We start from the raw sequence: 19,498 nt of genomic DNA, 5'->3' as shown, positions 1-19,498 counted from the left end.
CAAGGACAGCACCAATCAAACGCCAAGAAAAGATAAGAAACACTTCCGGGGCAAAATTAATTCGTAATGACATATTGGATAGTCTGTGTGTTTGTCTGCAGACGTTTGTGATTTTATATATTATTATTTATCCTAAGCTTACTTCTGAAACAGTATACCTGGAACTGTACAACCAAACATGTCTTAATGTCTCGCTTACTGTCACGTTCTTTAGTGACGGATCCAGATATTCTGAAGTCCCGCCTTTTAATAATCTAAATAGAGCTTTTCAGTATGGCGTTTGGTTCAGACTTGTTATGTGGAACTATTTCGTATTATTTTATGGTTCGAAGTGCTTATGTTGAGATGATACTACACGAGAGTTTTTAATCTTTAACGCATTAGCGGGATTAATCTTGAAACTGAATATAACGGAGAAATTTGACTACAGCTGTCATGCGCTATGCAAACAGCCACAGCAAATAAATAGCCAACAGTTTATATTTTAATGTCGGATTTGGTGTTTAAACGGATGATTATTTTTGAATGGTTACGATTGCTTCGATCCAAAGTTCTAAATCTTAAAAAGCTGAATAATTCTGAATTTTAAAAAGTTACTGTTGTGCCGAGAGGTTCTATTACAGGAAAATTATGGAGAATAATTGTAGAATAGAGTGCATATTTTTCAGTGAGTTTCACCCTACTTTGGGGCCAAAGATTACCTACCAGGTAAACCTTATGCGATATATACAGGAAACTAGACAGCTGTTTGCATAATTAATTTTGTTAGTATATTTCCGTAAACTGTTTTGAACTCTCTTAATTTTGAAGTATGAATGGCTATGAAATACTTTGTTTATTAATGGCATATTTTGTGTAGGTTCCTGAAGAATATATTTCAAGAGAATTATTTGACACTGTGCAAGTTTACATCATTACAAAGCCTGACCTACAAAACAAGCTAATTACAGTGTGAGTACAGTACATTTATGCATATTTTATGACATTTAATTAATTTGCATTATCTAGTGCTTATAATACAGTCACGTAACATGCAGGTAAACTTGTATGTTTTTCACAAAGTCAAGCTTGATTTTCATCCTTATCTAACAGCACGGCAATGGAAAAGAAGCTGATTGGTTGCCCGGTGTGCATCGAGCATAAGAAGTACAGTCGCAATGCTCTGCTCTTCAATTTGGGCTTTGTGTGTGATGCGCAGGCAAAAACCTGTGCCTTGGAACCAATTGTGAAAAAGTTGTCTGGATATCTCACTACATTGGAGGTATACCAGACTTCAGTTATATTTTATATGGCTTAAACAGATCAGTTTAAAGGACCTTCGTAAGAACATAAGAAATTTACAAACGAGAGGAGGCCATTCGGCCCATCAAGCTCGTTTGGGGAGAACTTAACTAATAGCTCAGAGTTGTTAAAATCTTATCTAGCTCTGATTTAAAGGAACCCAGGGTTTTAGCTTCCACTACACTAGCAGGAAGACTATTCCATACTCTAACTACACGCTGTGTAAAGAAGTGCTTCCTCAAATTTGTTTTAAAATGTTCTCCCGCTAACTTCCACTTCAGTTGGTCAAGTGAAGAATAGAATGAATAATCAATGTAGAAGAGCCAATATAGTGGAGATTTGGGTCATACACACCTGATTGGACTTCTTGTTCATGTCTGGTCATGTATGTTTGCTATAAGGCAAGGAGATTTTCAGTGTAATGTTATGGCATTCTGATCGATTGTGAAAAGTTATTTGTTAACCATATCATCAGTATGTCCAAAAATTTGAATCCCATTTTTATGCAGCTGGAAAGTGGTTTCATCTCCAATGAGGAGAGCAAACAGAAACTTGTGCCCATTATGTCGACGCTGCTGGAGGAACTCAATGCCAAAGGAGCTTGTACCTTACCAATAGGTATGTCTGTATACCTGTGTTTGAGAGAATACATTATCCAGTAGTATTAGTTAATTCATATTAACATTAGTCTCTTTATGTGATGTGAACAGAGAACAAAAATACCTCTATGTTTTACTGTTCATTGATTTATTCTGATTTTTATTTGTGATCCTGTTGTAGACGAGTCCAACACCATTCACCTGAAACTCATAGAGCTACGAAAGGATCCTATGATAGTGCAAGAGTATGATGTGCCAGTCTTCACTGAGTGCAAGGACCAGTTTATTAAGTCACAGTGGGATCTAACCACACAACAGGTATTTTATTTGCTAGTGCAACAGTGCACTACTCCGCAAAATATTGTTCATGACGAAGCATACGCGGATCTGGGGGTGGCAAGGGATGGCTGTGGCCAACCTAGCCTGAGACCTGGACACCACATTGGCCGCCCCCATCACATGTGCATTTTGATGAAATCAGACTTTGACTAAAAAAAAATCATTTTATTACGTAAATGTTTCTCTGTATCCCTGATGATTTACTGATAAAGAATGAACTGATTGTGCTGCTGAGCTAAATAGGTGCTCTCAGAGCAGGAGTAATGCAGAAGTTTGGGAATTTTCTACTTAGTGTAAGCTTGTTACCTTAACTGCAAGAAATTGATGTATTAAATGTGTATTTGGTAATTTGATAATAACCACTGCCTGAATTATAAACAGTGTATAGTTATAGTGTTTAGGTACCTTAAATATTCCCTTATCTTCTAGATACCTTATATGCATATTCAGATTTCTGTGCCACCCCAAAATTACCTCTGGTCTCACCCTGGCCACCCCACTGAAATTTTTCTGCTAATTGGTGCAGTTTTCACCAATTAGCAGGATCATTAGGTGATCTTTGTAGTGTTTTTTTTTAACCATTTTTCCTTTTTGAATTGCAGATATTACCCTATATTGATGGTTTCAGACACATCCAAAAGATTTCTGCGGAAGCTGATGTGGAATTGAACCTTGTCCGGATTGCTGTGCAAAATTTACTGTACGATTATTTTTTTATTTATTACGAGTTTGAAAAAATATGTTGTTTAATCATTAGGTTCAGATTACCTTTTTGAATTCATGGAGAATGTTTCTTTTAACAGGTATTATGGGGTTGTAACATTGGTTTCAATATTTCAGGTAAGAAGGCTTTGAGGGTTTTGCATGCTCTGGATTTATAATGTGGCTCTTTCTTTCATAATGTTTTCTTTGCAGTATTCCAATGTGTACTGCACCACTCCCAAAGTACAGAATCTCATAGATGACAAATCCATTCAGGAGAAGTGTCTTGCCTACGTCACCAAACCTGGTAACTTGGGGAGCAAACTGAGTTTGAGTGATATGTCTTTGATCGTCTTTCAGGATAAAACACATGCTTTTGTTACTGGATGTGCTTTTCAGGGCAGAAGCGGGCCAGTCTCAGGGATGTATTCCAGTTGTATTGTGGTTTAAGCCCAGGCACCACAGTGCGTGATCTCTGCTCCCGGTATTCACAGCAGCTCCAGAGAGTCGATGAGAGGTCTGTTTGTGCTGCCTTTATATAGCAGCCTTAAATGTGTTCAGCTTTATCTTTGTGTATTCAAGAAATATTATGAACTCTTAGATGTTGTATCATTAATCAAGTGACCACACCATAGTTTAACCAAAGAGGACACAAAATGATGCAAAACATGGACATCTGCCCAACAAATAATGTTAAGTGTACCTGCATCGTATGTAATATAATGTAATTTCTATCAATTGGTGTGAATTGCGTAAAATGGAATTGTTTCTCTAGGAAGCTGATCCAGTTCGGACTGATGAAGGGTCTGATTCGTAGGCTGCAGAAGTACCCAGTCAAAGTGGTTCGCGATGAGCGAAGTCGACCTCCACGCCTCTATACTGGCAGCCACAGCTATGATGAGATCTGCTGCAAAACAGGTGCCTATCATGAGATCAAGTGTGTTGGGCTATAAGAAATACTTACTATGTAATTGACACAAAGCTCTCGGCAAAGTTTTGGCATGGATTGTGTTTCGTTTGACGCGTACGTTTTTTTGAAGTGGGAATCTATGGAAATGAACTGCTGTGTTGGTACCTCCACAGGAATGAGCTACAGAGAACTGGATGAACGACTGGAGAATGACCCCAATATCATTGTCTGCTGGAAATGACTCCAGTAATGCTGAACTGGAATTGAGGGATTATTAATTATTAATATCTTGCTGTGAATATAGTGGGGAAAAAAATGTTTATTTGCCTGCAATTTTATGTTTTGTAATGTATGAAATGAATTAAAGCTGTAAATAAAACAATTTGCTGTCCACTTTGCATAACTGCTTATCCAGTGTCTGGTCAAAAGCATATTCCAGAATTACAGCATGAGGCAGGGGATAACCTAAATAGGAGGAAACCCACACAAACAGAAGATAAACATGTAAACTCCACACTCAGCGCTAGGGTCGGAATCTAGTTCCCTGGTGGTGTGAAATCATACTAATGTTCCCGAAGCCTCCTTAATGGGTATAGTAATTATATTGAGGCTTTCAGAATTTAACGGGCATTTACACCTGCGGCTGTTTGCTGCAGGGCGGTATCGGAGTCGACGCGTTTGCGCATGCGCTTGTTGTCTGTAACCATGGCGATCGCTCTCTAAGTATACGTATTACTTGAGGCTGCTGAAATCTTGTTCGTAATGATGGATTCCTCAGCTTCTGTACTTTTCCCTGGAGAGGCCGAAGGCTATATACAAAGTTTGGAAACGTACTCGCTCAAAGAAATAGGTAGTACACGGTAAGTGTACCTGCTAGCTAGTATGATCAATAGTCATAAATATTTATAGTATAAATAATTATATACGCTAAATTAGAATTTGACATTTTTAAGGCATATTGAAAGTAGATGGTGCGCAATAATAACAATATAAGAAGATATTTGCGTTATTTTAAACTTCGGGTAGGTTTGAAGTATTGAGAAACATCTGATATATGCAACAACAGGTGGTTTATGCAGCATGAATACATCGAGAAACTGAACATGCAGGCGATCCTGAACGCCACGGCCATGCAGGACGAGTTTGTGAAAGAGCAACTCGTATCGTTTGGAAAGGTGAAACGCGCCACTTACGTAGGCCTACTCACATAGAATACTTTGTCCAATCTGTAATCATGGGCTAATGAATTAATCCCTTGATAAATTTAGGAGAAATGCACTAATGGTTACATATACGTGAACACCGATGATTTTTGTCGCAGTTTTACAGTAGGGTATTTTCCCGTAGATTCCCACGTTGATCCACGGAATGATCTCGATAGAGATTTGGAAACAAAAAGTGTTTCCTATATTATGTCAGCTGCACGACTTCAACCCAAAAAGCACTTTTCCTTTGTACATGGTGGTGAGTCAGTTTTAGATTATTCCTTTACATGAGACTATTAATATTTTATGTTTCATCACAGTGTATATGTGTAGATAAGAATATACCATTTCATATAAGACAGTAACCCACAGTGTATTATGCTACCAGATTCACCATGAAGCTTCTATCATCAACTTGCTGGAAACAATCATGTTTCACCAGGTTTGTACTCACAGCTTTCAGTTTCATTCAGAAAAAGAGTGCATTGTTTTCCTGCATATTCTGCTATAACATTTTTTGTAATATTTGGTACACTTGGTAATGAGCCCCTTGAATACAGTGAGGAATGTGCACGAACCTTGCAGTGACTGTGTTATCTATCACATGCAACCCAGGAACCCTGTGAAGCAGCAGAGGACTCAATACTGGACCTGATTGACTACTGCCACCGGAAACTGATTCTCCTGGCTGGAAGGAACGCCAGTGACGGAGGCACAGTCCCAGATAGAGTCACTTATACAGGGGATGCATGCCACTCGTCTGTGCAGGTGTGAACCCAAGAAAGGTGGGAGTGTTGCCTGCTTTAGCTGTGTCTTTAAGGACACCTGGTAGTATGGAGGCTAATAACATCTATCGTTATAATAATAAGTAAGGTAGGTATATTTTTCTTAGCCATTTTATTTGTATTGATATGATCTAACCTTCTGCATATTTGTTTTTCTAGGATCTGCAGAATCAGAATGTGGCAATAGAGTTTGAGATTTCCCTGAAGGCACTGTCTGTCCTTCGATACATTACTGATCATGTTGACAGGTAGTTCTTATCAAAGATGTTGCTTTTAACCCCTTCCTTTATATTGCAATTTATCCAACCAAACATCTCAAAACCAGTATAGCTTCCTTTTGCTTCCTGTTATGGGCTTTCGGCTTACCATAGCGATGATTATATGGTATATAATTGATCCGGCTTTTTTGCTTTTGGAAACATGATCTGAGATGTCAGAGATTACACTGTGGTAACACTGATGATAATGATGTTTACCCTCCTGCTCCCTGTCTTCTGCAGTGTGAACCTTAGTGCTCTGCATAGGCTTCTGAGCACGCACAACCTGCCCTGCGTCCTGGTCCGGCTTGTAGAGTGCTGCCCCTGGAGCCATATCAACAAAGGTTCGCTTACTCTGTGGTCACACTTCAAATCACTCTGATAGAGTATTTTTACACAGTTCTTGTATTTACTACCGTTTTGATTCAATGGGAACAACGCACACTCATTGTCATATTCTAATTTCACTGTACATTCAGCCAGTATGCTTCCTCAAAATTTATGGAAACTGTTGCACAAAAATCTACATTGACAAAGTAATTTCTCTCAAGTTGCAATAATTCTAAACTTAGCAGGCCAAATGGAAAAGTATATTGATGGGAGATGGTGCCCGATTCCCAGAGAAGACCAGCTAAAGATGACCAAGCTGGATGGTCAGGTGTGGATTGCATTGTGTAACCTGCTGCTGAGGCTGGAATGCCAGAGGAAATATGATTTCAACAGCTTCAACAAGAGCCAGCTGTTACGGGTACAGATGCTCAGTTCATATGAAAATCACATGGGTTTATTCTGGATACTCTGTATTTCTCAAACAGTCCAAAGGAAACTTGAAATTTGGTAAATTGGTGCCCCTGAATAGTGTGTGAATGTCCATCCATCCATATTCTGTAACCGCTTGGCCTATTCAGGGTTCCAGGGGCCCGGAGCCTATTCTGGAAGCTATGGGTGAAATACAAGAAACAATCCAGGATGGGGTGCAAACCCATCTCAGGGCTCACTCACACACCATTCACTCACATATGCACACCTATGGGCAATTTGGTAACTCCAATTAACATTCCAATTAACTCAGCATGTTATTTGACTGTGGTGGGGGGGGGGGGACTAGAGTACGTAGAAGAAAATCCACAATGACACAGGGAGAACATGCACACTCCATACAGATTGAGCTACAGTATAGCAGAGACTCAGGCCGTGGAATCTTTAATGTCTGGAATCTGTCTCAGGCTCACTGCGACTCTGTTCTGGCTAAGGGGTTATGCAAAACAGATAGATGTGCAATTTAAGGTAGATTATAATGTACAGTTCAGTAGGAATTAAAACCTGAAAGCAGGTTTAAAAATAATCTATGTGAATAAGGTGGCTTTATTAGAATTTATACATATTCCAAGTGATTGTTGGTTAGTAAATCTTGCTAGAACAAAGTTGAATTATAATATGGTATCCAGATGTCTGTGTGATTAATAGCAGTTATTTTGTGTGTTTTTCTTCTTCTTACAATAATGCATTCTGCTGTATTGCAGAAAATGTGATATACATGATACATGTGTGTTTTAGTAATTTCATTACTGGTCAGATCAGTTAAGCCATAGATCTTTGGTTCTTTAAACCATCAGTTTGAGTGTATCTCTCTATGGCTTATACATCATTTTGAGAGTTGATCCCAGATTTTTTAAAAATTGATTTGCCTGTTGCAGCTGAGAGGTTTCCTGACGGAGGTCTTAATCGACCAGTTGCCCAGTCTGAGTGAACTCCAGCGATTCCTCAGTCACCTCGCAGTGGTAGACCCCGCTCCCCCCCAAAAGGGCCTTATTCTGGAGCAGGTAAGCAGGCAAAAATCATAATATTGTCATTGATCCCTCATAAATGCAATTCATAAATTTTGATGTGTCTTTCAGTGTTGAAATTTCTTTAATGTTTTGCCTTTCAGATTCCAGAAATGTGGAGCAACATCATGAATAAGAATGCAGGCAAGTGGAAAGCCATTGCAAAGGTTCAGGTGAAACAAGCTTTTGCCCCCTCTGAGGATGATCTCAGACGGCAGGCGCACAGGTGAGACTGACACTGAAACTGCAGTAACGGAAAAACACCCACCAGCTCTATTAATGAGGCACACAGGTAGGACCAAAGAGGAACCTCTATGTACAGACAGCCATGACATACACTTCTGGGGAAAAAAGGGGCCAAAGCTTAATGTCGTGTCGGCCATTTTTTTCCAAGAGTGTACATACTAATATGACAAATACACAGGGAAATCAGTTGAAGTAATTCAGCTAAATGGTAGCAGTGCAGTGCAGAGACACTTCACACTAACACATATGAGGACTGTTGATGTACAGATGATGGATAGTATTCTGTAAAAGCATTTTAATAAGTACGCAGGTTTTTTGAACACTATGGCCAATTACTGTTAATTCTTGATTTTAGTACCAAATATTTTTAAAATAATACACTCTTTTTCTCTTTATATTTTACCCATCAGGCTTGCCCAGACATACAATCTGGACGTGATTGAGAGACTCATTCCCAAGAAACCCAAGTGTGGGTTCTGCGGTGTGGAGGCAGTGAAGCGCTGCTCGCGCTGTCAGAGTGAATGGTACTGCCGCAGGTGATTACTGGGGGGGTGGGGGGGGGGCAGCTCTAGTGCTGCTGTGGGTCCAACAACTGCTCCTGTAGCTGGGGGCGAAGGGCAGAAGGCAGAGCACAAAAACTATGGAGAACTCAAACATTATGGAATATGTACCGTGGCCTCTTATAAAATCACATCTACAATCATGGACAAAAGTTTTGAGAATGACACAAGTATTGGTTTTCACAAAGTGCTTCAGTGTTTGTAGATTTTCCTGTCAGACGTTTCTATGGTATACTGAAATATAATTACAAGCATTTCATAAATGTCAAAGGCTTTTATTGACAATTTCATTAAGTTTATGCAAAGAGTCAATATTTGCAGTGTTGGCCCTTCTGTTTCAAGACCTTTGCAATTCACCCTGGCTGCTGTCAATCAACTTCTGGGCCAAATCCTGACTGATGGCAGCCCATTCTTCCATAATTAATGCTTGGAGTTTGTCAGAATTTGTGGGTTTTTGTTTGTCCATCCACCTCTTGAGGATTAACCACAAGTTCTCGATGGGATTAAAGTCTGGGGAGTTTCCTGGCCATGGACCCAAAATGTTGATGTTTTGTTCCCTGAACCACTTAGTTATCACTTTTGCTGCTCCATCATGCTGGAAAAGGCATTGTTCATCACCAAACTGTTCTTGGATGGTTGGGAGAAGTTGCTCTCGGAGGATGTTTTGGTACCATTCGTTACTCATGGCTGTGTTCTTAGGCAGAATTGTGAGTGAGCCCAGTCCCTTGGCTGTGAAGCAACCCCACACATGAATGGTCTCAGGATGCTTTACTGTTGGCATAAAATGGGACTGATCCCTATACCTTTTGCAGAATATCAGTCTGTCCCTGATGTTTTTCTTGGAGAGAAGTGGCTTCCTTTGCTACCCTTCTAGACACCAGGCCATCCTCCAAAAGTCTATGCGTGCAGATGCATTCACCTGCCTGCTGCAATTCCTGAGCAAGCTCTGCACTGATGGTGCCCCGATCTCGCAGCTGAATCAACTTTAGTAGATGGTCCTAGTGCTTGCTGGACTTTCTTTTAGGGTGACCAGATAATCCATGTCAGGGAGGACACTTTGAGCTACTTCGGGTTTTACAAACTACTTTCAAATTGAAAGGCTCACTTTCAAAGTGAAATCCAGGTCCTTTTAATTGAAATGGTAATTTACAATTCCTGTCCTAGCTCAGAGTGTCCTCCCTGACATGGATTATCTGGTCACCCTAAAAGAAAGTCCAGCAAGCACTAGGACCATCTACTAAAGTTGATTCAGCTGCGAGATACTTTCTTTGGCGCCCTGAAACCTTTGCAACAATTGGATCTCTCTCCTTGAAGTTCTTGATGATCCGATAAATGGTTGATTTAAGTGCAATCTTACTAGCAGCAATACCCTTGCCTATGAAGCAGTTTTTGTGCAAAGCAATGATGACTGCACATGTACCCATGGTTAACAGAACAATGATTTGAAGCACCACCCTCCTTTTAAAGCATCCAGTCTACTATTATAACTCAATCAGCATGACAGTGTGACGTCTCCAGCCTTGTCCTCATCAACACTCTCACCTGTGTTACCGAGAGAATCACTGAAATGATGTCAGCAGGTCCTTTTGTGGCATGGATGAAATGCAGTAAAAATTGATTTTTTTGGGATTAAGTTCATTTTCATGGCAATGAGGGACTTTGCAATTAATTGCAATTCATCTGATCACTCTTCATAACATTCTGGAGTATATGCAAATTGCCATCATAAAAACTGAGGCAGCAGACTTTGTGAAAATGAATATTTGTGTCATTCTCAAAACTTTTGGCCACAACTGTATATGTATATTATTTATAATGGTTCTGATATATACTCTATGTATATTGTACTATGAAGAGAGGTGGGTAGTCCAGGTCCAGAGAGTAAAATTCCAGACCAAGATTTTGTTTCAACCAAACAGGTGAACACTCCATGACTGTGACTGTTTATACTCAGCTGGTTGGTAAAGCTTGTGAAGTCCTCACACATACTGAGCACAGTCGTACATTGGCTATGAACAGCAGAGGGCACTAATACAGATAATATGAGCAAAGAGAAAAAGATACTGAACAACCACACGTACTAGTAAGATGCTTGATGTTTGACCAGCATTGTGCACAGTATGGAAATGAGTCTGAGCCCACGCCTTTGCCCTACCTGCAGGGAATGCCAGGTGAAACATTGGCCGAAGCACAGGACGGCTTGTCAGCTGATGGCTGAAGCTACTGAAAAACTACAGAAGACCTTAAATATAAAGACATAAATTGTGAAGATTTAGACTGTTAAAAAAAGGTACAGTCAAGAATCATCAGAAAGTCAGAGCCCTTTCTATCCAGATATCATAAAACTATGTACTGATTAGAGGTCTTTGACCACAAAATGAAGCCATTAATAGCGTTTTGGATTGTTGAATGATTTATTAATATCACAAGGGCTAGAAGCGTCTCTACATGGGCCCTAACTCAGGCTAGTGACTCAGCTGTAATATGAATATGTTTCAGAGCATGATTTAACTTTTTTTGGTTATCTTACATTTCCAGGTAATAAAGATGTTGGTGTGCATTCAATAATTAGTCAAAATGTTTCTTGGGATACAGGGTCTTGGAGATGTTACACCAGGTTAAAGTTTACAAAAGGAATAAAATAAGGAAATCTTAAATATGACCATTTCTATACATTGCAGTGTTTCCTGCTGATTACTTGTTAATCTGGTCATTCGGTTATTTTTAAGAACAGTTGGCTCACATACCAGAACCCAGATCTCCTTGTTTCTGAACTTCGATAGGTATTAGTAAAATCATTACTGAGAATCTGAGGTTCTGTCATCAGTAGAAAAGATTTTTCCATTATTTCAATGAAAAACAACAAATCGTCGCTGCATTTAATGAAAAAAAATGTGAGCAAACATTTCAGTTTGACGTTTTCACCAGCACATGTCAGAAGACTATGCATTGTCCTTTGTAAAAACAAAGACAGTTCCATCTGGTTTTTGTTTATTTATATATTTATTTAATCTTAGCTAACATGACAGGAAATTAAAACCAATGACGTCGACCTTTGAAATCAGACCAAGACTTACAGTCTCAGTCGTATAACAGTTAACCGATTTCTCTTTCGTCCCAATCTTGCCCACCCCCAAACATATCTAAAGAAACTTGCCTCAGTGTTTAAGGAGGATCTTCACTGCAAAAAAATTATATAATAATCATCATCTTTCAAGACGAGTATCACGCTAAGCTCCGCTTTTGTATTTGAGCTACCGAAACACAGCATGCCGATTCGCTCATCTACGCAATTAAACCAGCCTTTTTCCGTTCTGTCAATGGATGTTTATCTGGGTTGCACACCTCCTTAACCAAGCCTGTGGAAACTTCAGCAAACGCATCAGGGGACAGCGCTGCTGGTTTTGAGCTCCGCCGGACTTTTAACTAAAAGGCGCAACAAGACCACTGCGGGCAAGGACGAAATATGCTGCTATAATACACTATTACCCTAATCGAATAGTTGTTTTCGTAAATATTCGGTTTACAGGACGACAGTGAAAATCCCGTTTGCATCCAGCAACATGCCAGAGTTTTCCTGAAAGTCAGTCCGTACCACTAGACAGCAAAAAAAAAAATCCTGAGCCTTCAGAGCGACTAAACTTTCAACGTGACTATTTAAGAAACTGTCGAAGTGCGATTTAAGCTACATTTGAGAAGCGAGCTGCGTAGGGCCAGACCAAGATTTCAGAAGCTGCATTGTGCTCCGCCGTGCAAAGCGGATCTGGCTGATGGATCTGCCATCGTAACGTCGGCATTTGCGGCGGCGAGCGAAAGGGCTACAGCGGCTCCGCAGCCATCAGCGAGTCCGTCAGAAGCACCGGAGCCCTTCACACCCATCAGCTTTTCAGACTCTCACGGAGCCGGCCGGCAGCCGCACAGATGGCAGCTTTTCGGGAGGCCACGACTTCATGTTCTGTGACCTACATTTACTTTTTCCAAGGTGCGTACTTTCCCCGCATATGTGTTTCTTAGGTTGAGAAACTGTGTTTTACATTAATGACGTTAAATACTGATTTCGTTCAGTTCTGTATGTTGTAAGCAAAGTATATATAATTTGTTAATTTATGAAATATTATTATTTCATAAAAACGTACTGACTTTGAGACATATGATCTTAAAATTAAACAAAATGATTTAATCTCCCAATATTCTATAGAAAAACGGGTGTAATGATACCTGTATTTTTTTCTTGGAGCATTAAACTGTTGTATTTGTCTCACATCATTTCCTAAGCAAGCGACCGCACACGTCTCCATCCTTCATCATTGTCGTTGTTTTTTGCAGTTGTATCCAGACGTCTTTAAAGAGGAGATTGGTGTCCTGATGTGCCAAGCGAAGCTCCCCTAGACTACTGAATACTGAAGCTGTCAATCTTATGTTCATTGCGCTTGTCCTAATGGTCTGTCAGCTGCCGGGTGGAGAGCTGGCGGCTTCTTTCCACGTGTCACTGGAAGCCCTCATCCGTGATACATGATTTTTTAAACGTTCCAGCAAAATGTATTTAATGGAACAGACTTAGAGGGAAGGCAAAAACATAGAAGTTTTCTTTTTGTCAAAGTTTCCAGATGTGTTTCAGACCACTGATAACATTTTTGGAGTCCCTGCTGTGATTGGAGCTTCTGCAGATTTTTTTCTTGAGGTGAACCAGTGATGTATTGACTGGTCTTTTAATGACTGTGGTCAGAAATTCAAGATGGAGAATTTTGTTTTTAAGTGTTGACAGTTATAGTATAGTTGAATTACCAAATCATGCCCCCCTCCATTTTTGACCCTTTATAGTGAGGTCCATACCAGTACTGCACTCCCCTCACTCATCTGAGTACCTCTGGTAGGATGTCTCGGGACGAGTTAATTGAGCTCAAAGAACTGACTTTGAACGACCGGATTGAGCTGACGGACCCACATGAATCCCGTACATCCCGCCTGGAGCGAGTCAATGCTGTGCGTCTCAGTCCCGGGAAAGTTCCAGAACTGTTCAACCGGGTCCGCATCATCCGGTTGCTGGGAGACAGCACGGACCCAGATCTCACCAACGCGAGTGGAGAGGGTCATGACTTCCAGCCCTGCACCCACACCCAGCCTACATGGTGTGACCTTTGCGGAGACTTCATCTGGGGCTTATACAAACAGAGTTTGCGCTGCATCAGTGAGTAGCTCCAAGCCTAGGCACAAGTCTTTGTACATTTCTGTTTGTCCACCCAGCTGGCTGTCTGCGTACATTCTCGTGGTCTTGTCATTTGTGTCATTTGTGGCCATGTGTGCCTCATGCAGTCCTATGTCTGATGTCGTCTGCCTGGCTGGGTACAGGCAAATCTTATGGCCTGCTACTAGTCTTTGTGTGGCTCACACCTGGAGTTGGTGGAAAAAATAAGCTTTTTGTAATGTGGTTTAATTGAGACTTAAATTCATTAATTCTGATGGAATGCACATAAACTGTTAATATTGAGCTGTTTTTTACTGAAGAATGCTGTTTGGTCATTCTTAAAACAGAATAATATACAGTACGCTCAAATTTGTTTTCACCTTCTTAATATAGAAGTAACGGCAATTGGAGAATTGAAAACAAACGTGTGTTGGTTGGGCACTGTTGTGTGGCTGTCTTAATCTTTGAACAAATGCTCTGCTTGGGTCTCATCAGAGCAGGTCAAACACAACCAATACTTGACTGTGCTGCTTGTATTGTTTTTCATCAATCTTTCAACATTTTTCGGCACATAAAGGTTAGATTTCTTTTATCCTTTCACTGATGTGTGTCTTTGTACACTCATTCTGAATGGCATTTATGCAAAAAGACACTATGATGGATGACATCAGGTCTGAATTACTGAAATTTCCCTGTTGCTTGCTTAGCAGAAAAAGTAGGCATTCTGAGGAAGTAAAAGAAAAGAATTAAACCCACAGAATTTCCCCAGATATAGGGCTGTTTCACTTTTACTGTACAGCATTATGGTTTTATTAATGGTAAAATGTTCTCCTGCATTTAAGAACCTGACCCTTTTATCCAGATTATAGTACCGCCCTGTACAGGCTATTTTCATGGTATTAGCATATCGTTTAGCGGTTTGACGCTGATGGGAAGAGAGATACGACACCCATGTTCCACACAGGCTATTTGTACTGCCTAACTACTAATTATTTTCAGTTTCATTAATACATTATTTCATTCAACCATTGTTTTATAACCCCCAGTACAGTCACAACAAGAAAACGACAAAGTCTGGCCTTGTTTCATTTATATAGCTCCTTTCAGAATCCCAGTGTCGCTTTACATTATACATTATTCTCAGTCACCATACATATGTTATTCATGTATGAGCATCTGTTGGCTGCCTTAGCAAATGTTTTTGGACATACATCTGTATTTAAGCTTATTTCTAGACTTTAGTATTACAAACTGCAGGGCAGTCCAGCAGCATGCATATTGTCTCACAGATTTAACAAAATATCATCTATCCATCCTTTTCTATGTCCGTTTGTCCTATATAAGTAAAATAAATAGAGAACAGGATGCAGTTTTGTAAACAGGGAAGTTTGGACTTTAAGAACATTTGTTACCCTCAAGTGGCTGTTGATATCAGCAGGCATCAAACCTTCCTTTTGCCTTTGCATCAGCTTCCTTGGTGGTTTAAGATTAGTTGTTTCAGGTGCTGTTTTCTTTAACCACAGAATGTTCACACAGATTTCCTCGAGGTCAGCTGGCTTTTGGTTGGGTTTTATGTGCTTATTCTTGGTTGGCTCTTCATGGCTAATCATGAATATTGACCTCTACATATGAATCTGCAGCATAACTTCAAAATACAATTATGTCATAGAAGAACCTGCATAATAAGGTCTTCTAAAAGACCAAAGTATTTTGTCTTAATTTGCAAACGAACACTTTTAACGGACATAGCATATGTTCTCTTGCTTCAGTATGCTAACATGCCCTAACCTATGTTTGTGGAGAACAAAGTAAGGAGTACATCTGAATGTTTTGCTTCACGCAGTGGATTATGTTGTTTGAAAAACTCGTTTGCTGAAAGCTCATTTTGTCAGGCATCCTTGTGATGTAAACCTTCTGAGGGCATTGAGTTGCTGTCACTGACTGGCAGCTCTGGACGCACTGGTGCCTGCTGAATCAGACCAATTAATAAGAGAACCACAGGGTAGGGGAGCAATATGAAGATCTATTGACAGGAAGCTCCGAGTCAGTCTGAGAGCATAGTGCCATAGTATTCCAGAGCATAGTGAAGCATTCCTTCAGCTTGAGGAACATGAAGCATTCTTTGTTCTTCACAGGAAACCAAAGGGCCCCTCCTGCACAAGAAGGACATGACACCATTTAAAAGGGTCAACAGAAGGACATGGGAAATGATAGATCTTTACAGGCCGTTGGGGCAGGTTTTTAAATATTGTTGCTGCTTGTTAACCCTTTCATGAGGAAGTCTAGTTTCAACTGCTTGATCAAGTGAGATGTTAATAGTTCATATAATCAGATTCACAGTTGAATTTTTGTCGTTTTAATCATTCACTTTTTAAGCAGAGTGTATTTTATTAAGGCACTGTTATAAAAACTTTTGTTATTCTTTTCTGCCGTTTCACCAGCATGCGAAGCTGATCTTTCTCCCACACATGTGGTGGGTATATCTGCAAAAAAGCAAAGGGAAAGGTGCTTCTCAGTCCTCATTTGTCTGTCCTTTCATGCCAGTCTTTAGGCCATTCAGGCACAGTGACATGCCAACTCTCATTAAAGGGCTTAATTATGAAGCTAAATCTGTAGAAGCTGCAACTCTTTTTGTTTTGAGTCCTACTCTCAGCCACCATCTGTATGGGCTCCATCTGTAATTCCGTTTTTCAGCCTGCAGGCCTAGACAGCTACTGGCTTACAGAGTGACTACAGCACAGAACTAATACTTTCATAATATCTACTTTATCGTAATGATGAATTTCTCCAGCTGGTAATTAAGCAATGATGTGCTAATACAGGAAGTATTTCAAGCTCTCTCACCCCACATGCACCAACTGCAATAAAACTTCTCAGAGGCTGATGTGCAAGAGCAATGAGGGGGTGTGTGTTCCCGATTCTCAGAAGCCTAGGGTGTATATATTTAAATATCTGGTACACATCAGAAGCAAAAACAGGCTTTCTTGACACCTACAAGCTGTATTCTAGTTTTCTTTGTGGTAGTGACGCAATTTATTTAGAATCGTAATGTGAATTCCCCTTGGCGGCTCTGTCCACACCCAATGATATTCTAAAATTGTCACAATGCTCATACAAGAGAAGTAATACTGGTTTTTGGCTTTAATGTATACTGTATTATTAAGTTTTCATGTTGGTACCTGCATTGTGCCTTTTAAAACATGCATGTGCTATACATGTTTTTTCAGTACAAGTAGGTCACAAGGAATGTAACATGTAAAGATGGGAGGGGGACTTCAGTGTGGTCATGATGTTCATATTCACATATACATAGTGGTTACTTTATAGTGTTCACACATGCAGTGTATAGAAAAAGTAGGACTTGACTTAAGCAGGTAGTCAGTAGGTGCAGCTGAATGTAGCGGAGCTGCTTAAGTATTAATGCACAATCCAGTGTTAATGTACAGACAGTACTATAAAGCAATCTTGTTTTTGCAGTATACAGCAAGCTATATTTATGAGTTAAAGCATGATACAAAGTGCTGACTTTTGGTTTATGAAGGATTTTGCAGTCTTCAGTGGGGCAAGAAGCGCATTTCAACAGATAGGGCTGTAAATTCTTTGCGGTACAGAAATAAGTCAGACATCTCCATGCTGAAGTATGTAGTTGGGCTGCTGGTTTATGTATGATTTGTATGGAGGGTAGGAGTGCCCGTCACTAAAGCTTGAAATCTGATAGCAGCCAGTGAAATGAGTTTGAGATGGGTGATGGGATGTCAAGTGGAGATGAAGATGATCACCTTAGTTAGAGCACCCTGCAGGCCTGATGTAATTTTGGCCCAAGCCTGAATATTAACAGATTTTCTCAGCCTGAACTTGACATAAACTCAATCCACCTGTAATGTTGTGTAGTTGTGTAGACCTGAAAAATGTCCCCAAATGTAAGGAAGTTTCAAGTTTTACGACACTTTGGGGAGATTTTGGTCCTCAAATGTAATCTTTGCAAACCCACACATACACACGCACACACACATGCACTCACGTATGCACACACGCACACACACAGACGCACACACACGCACATACATAGTAAACATGTGTGCACACTGCCTTAAAAAATGCGATGTTTCAAAAGCATGACTTGGCAGTTAGCATCTTGTCCTTCCTCATGAGCAAAAATAAACCAGTTACCGGTAGTTTTACAGTTTTATTAAGTCAGGATGCATTTACCACTTGCTGAGATGAGAGGAATGAGAAACAAAGCTTTTGAAGTTGAATCAAAGTCCAAATCTTTGCCAATTGGCTACAGCTTTAAAGAACAGTAACATAACTTTTAGCAGTAAAATCTGCCTTGGCACTTCATGTCTTGGCGCTGTGAAGATGAAGAATGGTATCAGCACTGTCCTTCTCTCTTCTGGGGTTCTCCCTGCTGTGCTAACATTTCATTTACTAGAGCTGCTGCTCGGGGATATACTCTGTCCCAGTGTTTCTCAGTCTGGTTCTTGGGGACCCCCAGACGGACCACGTTTTTACTCCCTGGGAGCTGGGAGGGAGCAAAAATGCCGACTGTTTGACAGGGAGCTGGGAGGGAGAAAAAAACCTGTATCGTCTGGGGGTCCCCAAGCATCAGGTTGGGAAACAGTAGTGTATCCGGCTTCCACCTGTTACACTGTTGGCTTTGGCACAACAAATACAAAATAAAGCCGCGGTGCTGCAACCCAAACCTGACTGATGCATGAAAAAACTGGCCTGAGTCCGGCCTGAATCTGCCGATGAGCTTGAAGCCCATCGGCCCTGGTTGAGCTTGCAGACCTATAATCTTATTATCTAGCCTTGATGAGAAATGCTGTGAGGGAAGACATCAAAGCCAAGTGCTATGTGTGTATATATAGAAATTAGGAGAGGATGTGACGCTGATCTCAGATAATATGCAGGGAAAGAGCTTGGTCATGTCACTCAATAGGCCCTGATAATCAAGTAGGAATGATACAAGCTAGGTACGGTACCAGTGATTTACAGCTCAGCAAGAGCCCAGTAAAGGATACCATCAAAACCCGGTGGCCAGTGCTGTCCTCCTGAGCTAGGCCCAGGAAGGCCGGCCGGACTGGAGAGTGGGAGGCTACGGTAATCAAGTTCAGTGAAATGGCCGGTGTTAAGGTCTAACTAGTAAATACTAGGAACAGTCTGTAATTCTGGAAAGCCTGAGTTGAAGGTTTTTCCCCTCCCTTCTTTAATATGGTGTGAAAAAAATTGCCCAATGTTGTCGTTGGGACAGGTTTTTGGTTTTTGGTTTGATTTCAGCCATTTCAGCCATTTCACAAACACAATGGTGTTATGATGGAGACGTCTGCCATGTCTGCTGGACAGGAAGTCAAAGGTTGGAGTTGCTAGGGGGGGAGACACTGATAATGAAGAAGGAGGGAAGTTTGCTGTTAACTTTTGTGCAAAGGAAGGCTTGACTCCAAAAGGGGGTTATTCTCTATACTCTATAATTTTTATTTAGAATTATGATATTCATTTTTTGTATCACTCTGTGTTTTGATATTTTTTTTGATTAACCTGTCTGTCTAATTTAAATGCCTGATTATCCAGGTTATTTTGACCTGTATGCTGCCCCAGGAAAA

The 19,498-nt window shown here is 40.4% G+C and overlaps 3 protein-coding genes across 4 annotated transcripts in view; all 3 read left to right on the top strand.

Moving 5' to 3' along the window:
• The first annotated feature begins 30 nt into the window (after positions 1 to 30).
• Positions 31 to 4,213, top strand: nprl2 (NPR2 like, GATOR1 complex subunit). Its single transcript, XM_023821067.2, has 11 exons — positions 31 to 708; positions 860 to 951; positions 1,093 to 1,261; positions 1,791 to 1,899; positions 2,062 to 2,198; positions 2,822 to 2,919; positions 3,023 to 3,059; positions 3,135 to 3,228; positions 3,321 to 3,438; positions 3,697 to 3,839; positions 4,005 to 4,213. The coding sequence occupies exons 1-11, from the start codon at positions 631 to 633 to the stop codon at positions 4,070 to 4,072; spliced, it is 1,143 nt and encodes a 380-aa protein (XP_023676835.1). The 5' UTR covers positions 31 to 630; the 3' UTR covers positions 4,073 to 4,213.
• A 328-nt stretch (positions 4,214 to 4,541) lies between these two features.
• On the top strand, positions 4,542 to 11,278 carry zmynd10 (zinc finger, MYND-type containing 10). 2 transcript variants are annotated; one of them, XM_023821065.2, is made up of 12 exons: positions 4,542 to 4,691; positions 4,898 to 5,006; positions 5,179 to 5,295; positions 5,425 to 5,478; positions 5,652 to 5,804; positions 5,981 to 6,069; positions 6,322 to 6,422; positions 6,651 to 6,826; positions 7,776 to 7,901; positions 8,009 to 8,130; positions 8,561 to 8,686; positions 10,872 to 11,278. In XM_023821065.2, exons 1-12 carry the CDS (start codon positions 4,594 to 4,596, stop codon positions 10,969 to 10,971), a joined length of 1,371 nt encoding a protein of 456 aa, XP_023676833.2. In that variant the 5' UTR covers positions 4,542 to 4,593; the 3' UTR covers positions 10,972 to 11,278. The 2 variants fall into 2 exon arrangements, with proteins under 2 accessions (XP_023676833.2, XP_023676834.2); XM_023821066.2 differs by having other exon boundaries at positions 4,561 to 4,691; positions 4,911 to 5,006.
• Positions 11,279 to 11,860: 582 nt separating this feature from the next.
• The window catches only part of LOC111848769 (ras association domain-containing protein 1), a 28,776-nt gene continuing 21,138 nt past the window's right edge, over positions 11,861 to 19,498 (top strand). The window contains exons 1-2 of the mRNA XM_023821012.2: positions 11,861 to 12,692; positions 13,037 to 13,898. Coding sequence (XP_023676780.1) covers positions 13,586 to 13,898 — 313 coding nt within the window. The 5' untranslated portion in view covers positions 11,861 to 12,692; positions 13,037 to 13,585. The remainder of the gene's footprint in view (positions 12,693 to 13,036; positions 13,899 to 19,498) is intronic.

The sequence above is a fragment of the Paramormyrops kingsleyae genome, chromosome 6 (genome assembly GCF_048594095.1).
Source record: "Paramormyrops kingsleyae isolate MSU_618 chromosome 6, PKINGS_0.4, whole genome shotgun sequence".
Lineage (NCBI taxonomy): Eukaryota > Metazoa > Chordata > Actinopteri > Osteoglossiformes > Mormyridae > Paramormyrops > Paramormyrops kingsleyae.
This window is presented reverse-complemented; position numbering and strand designations above follow the sequence as displayed.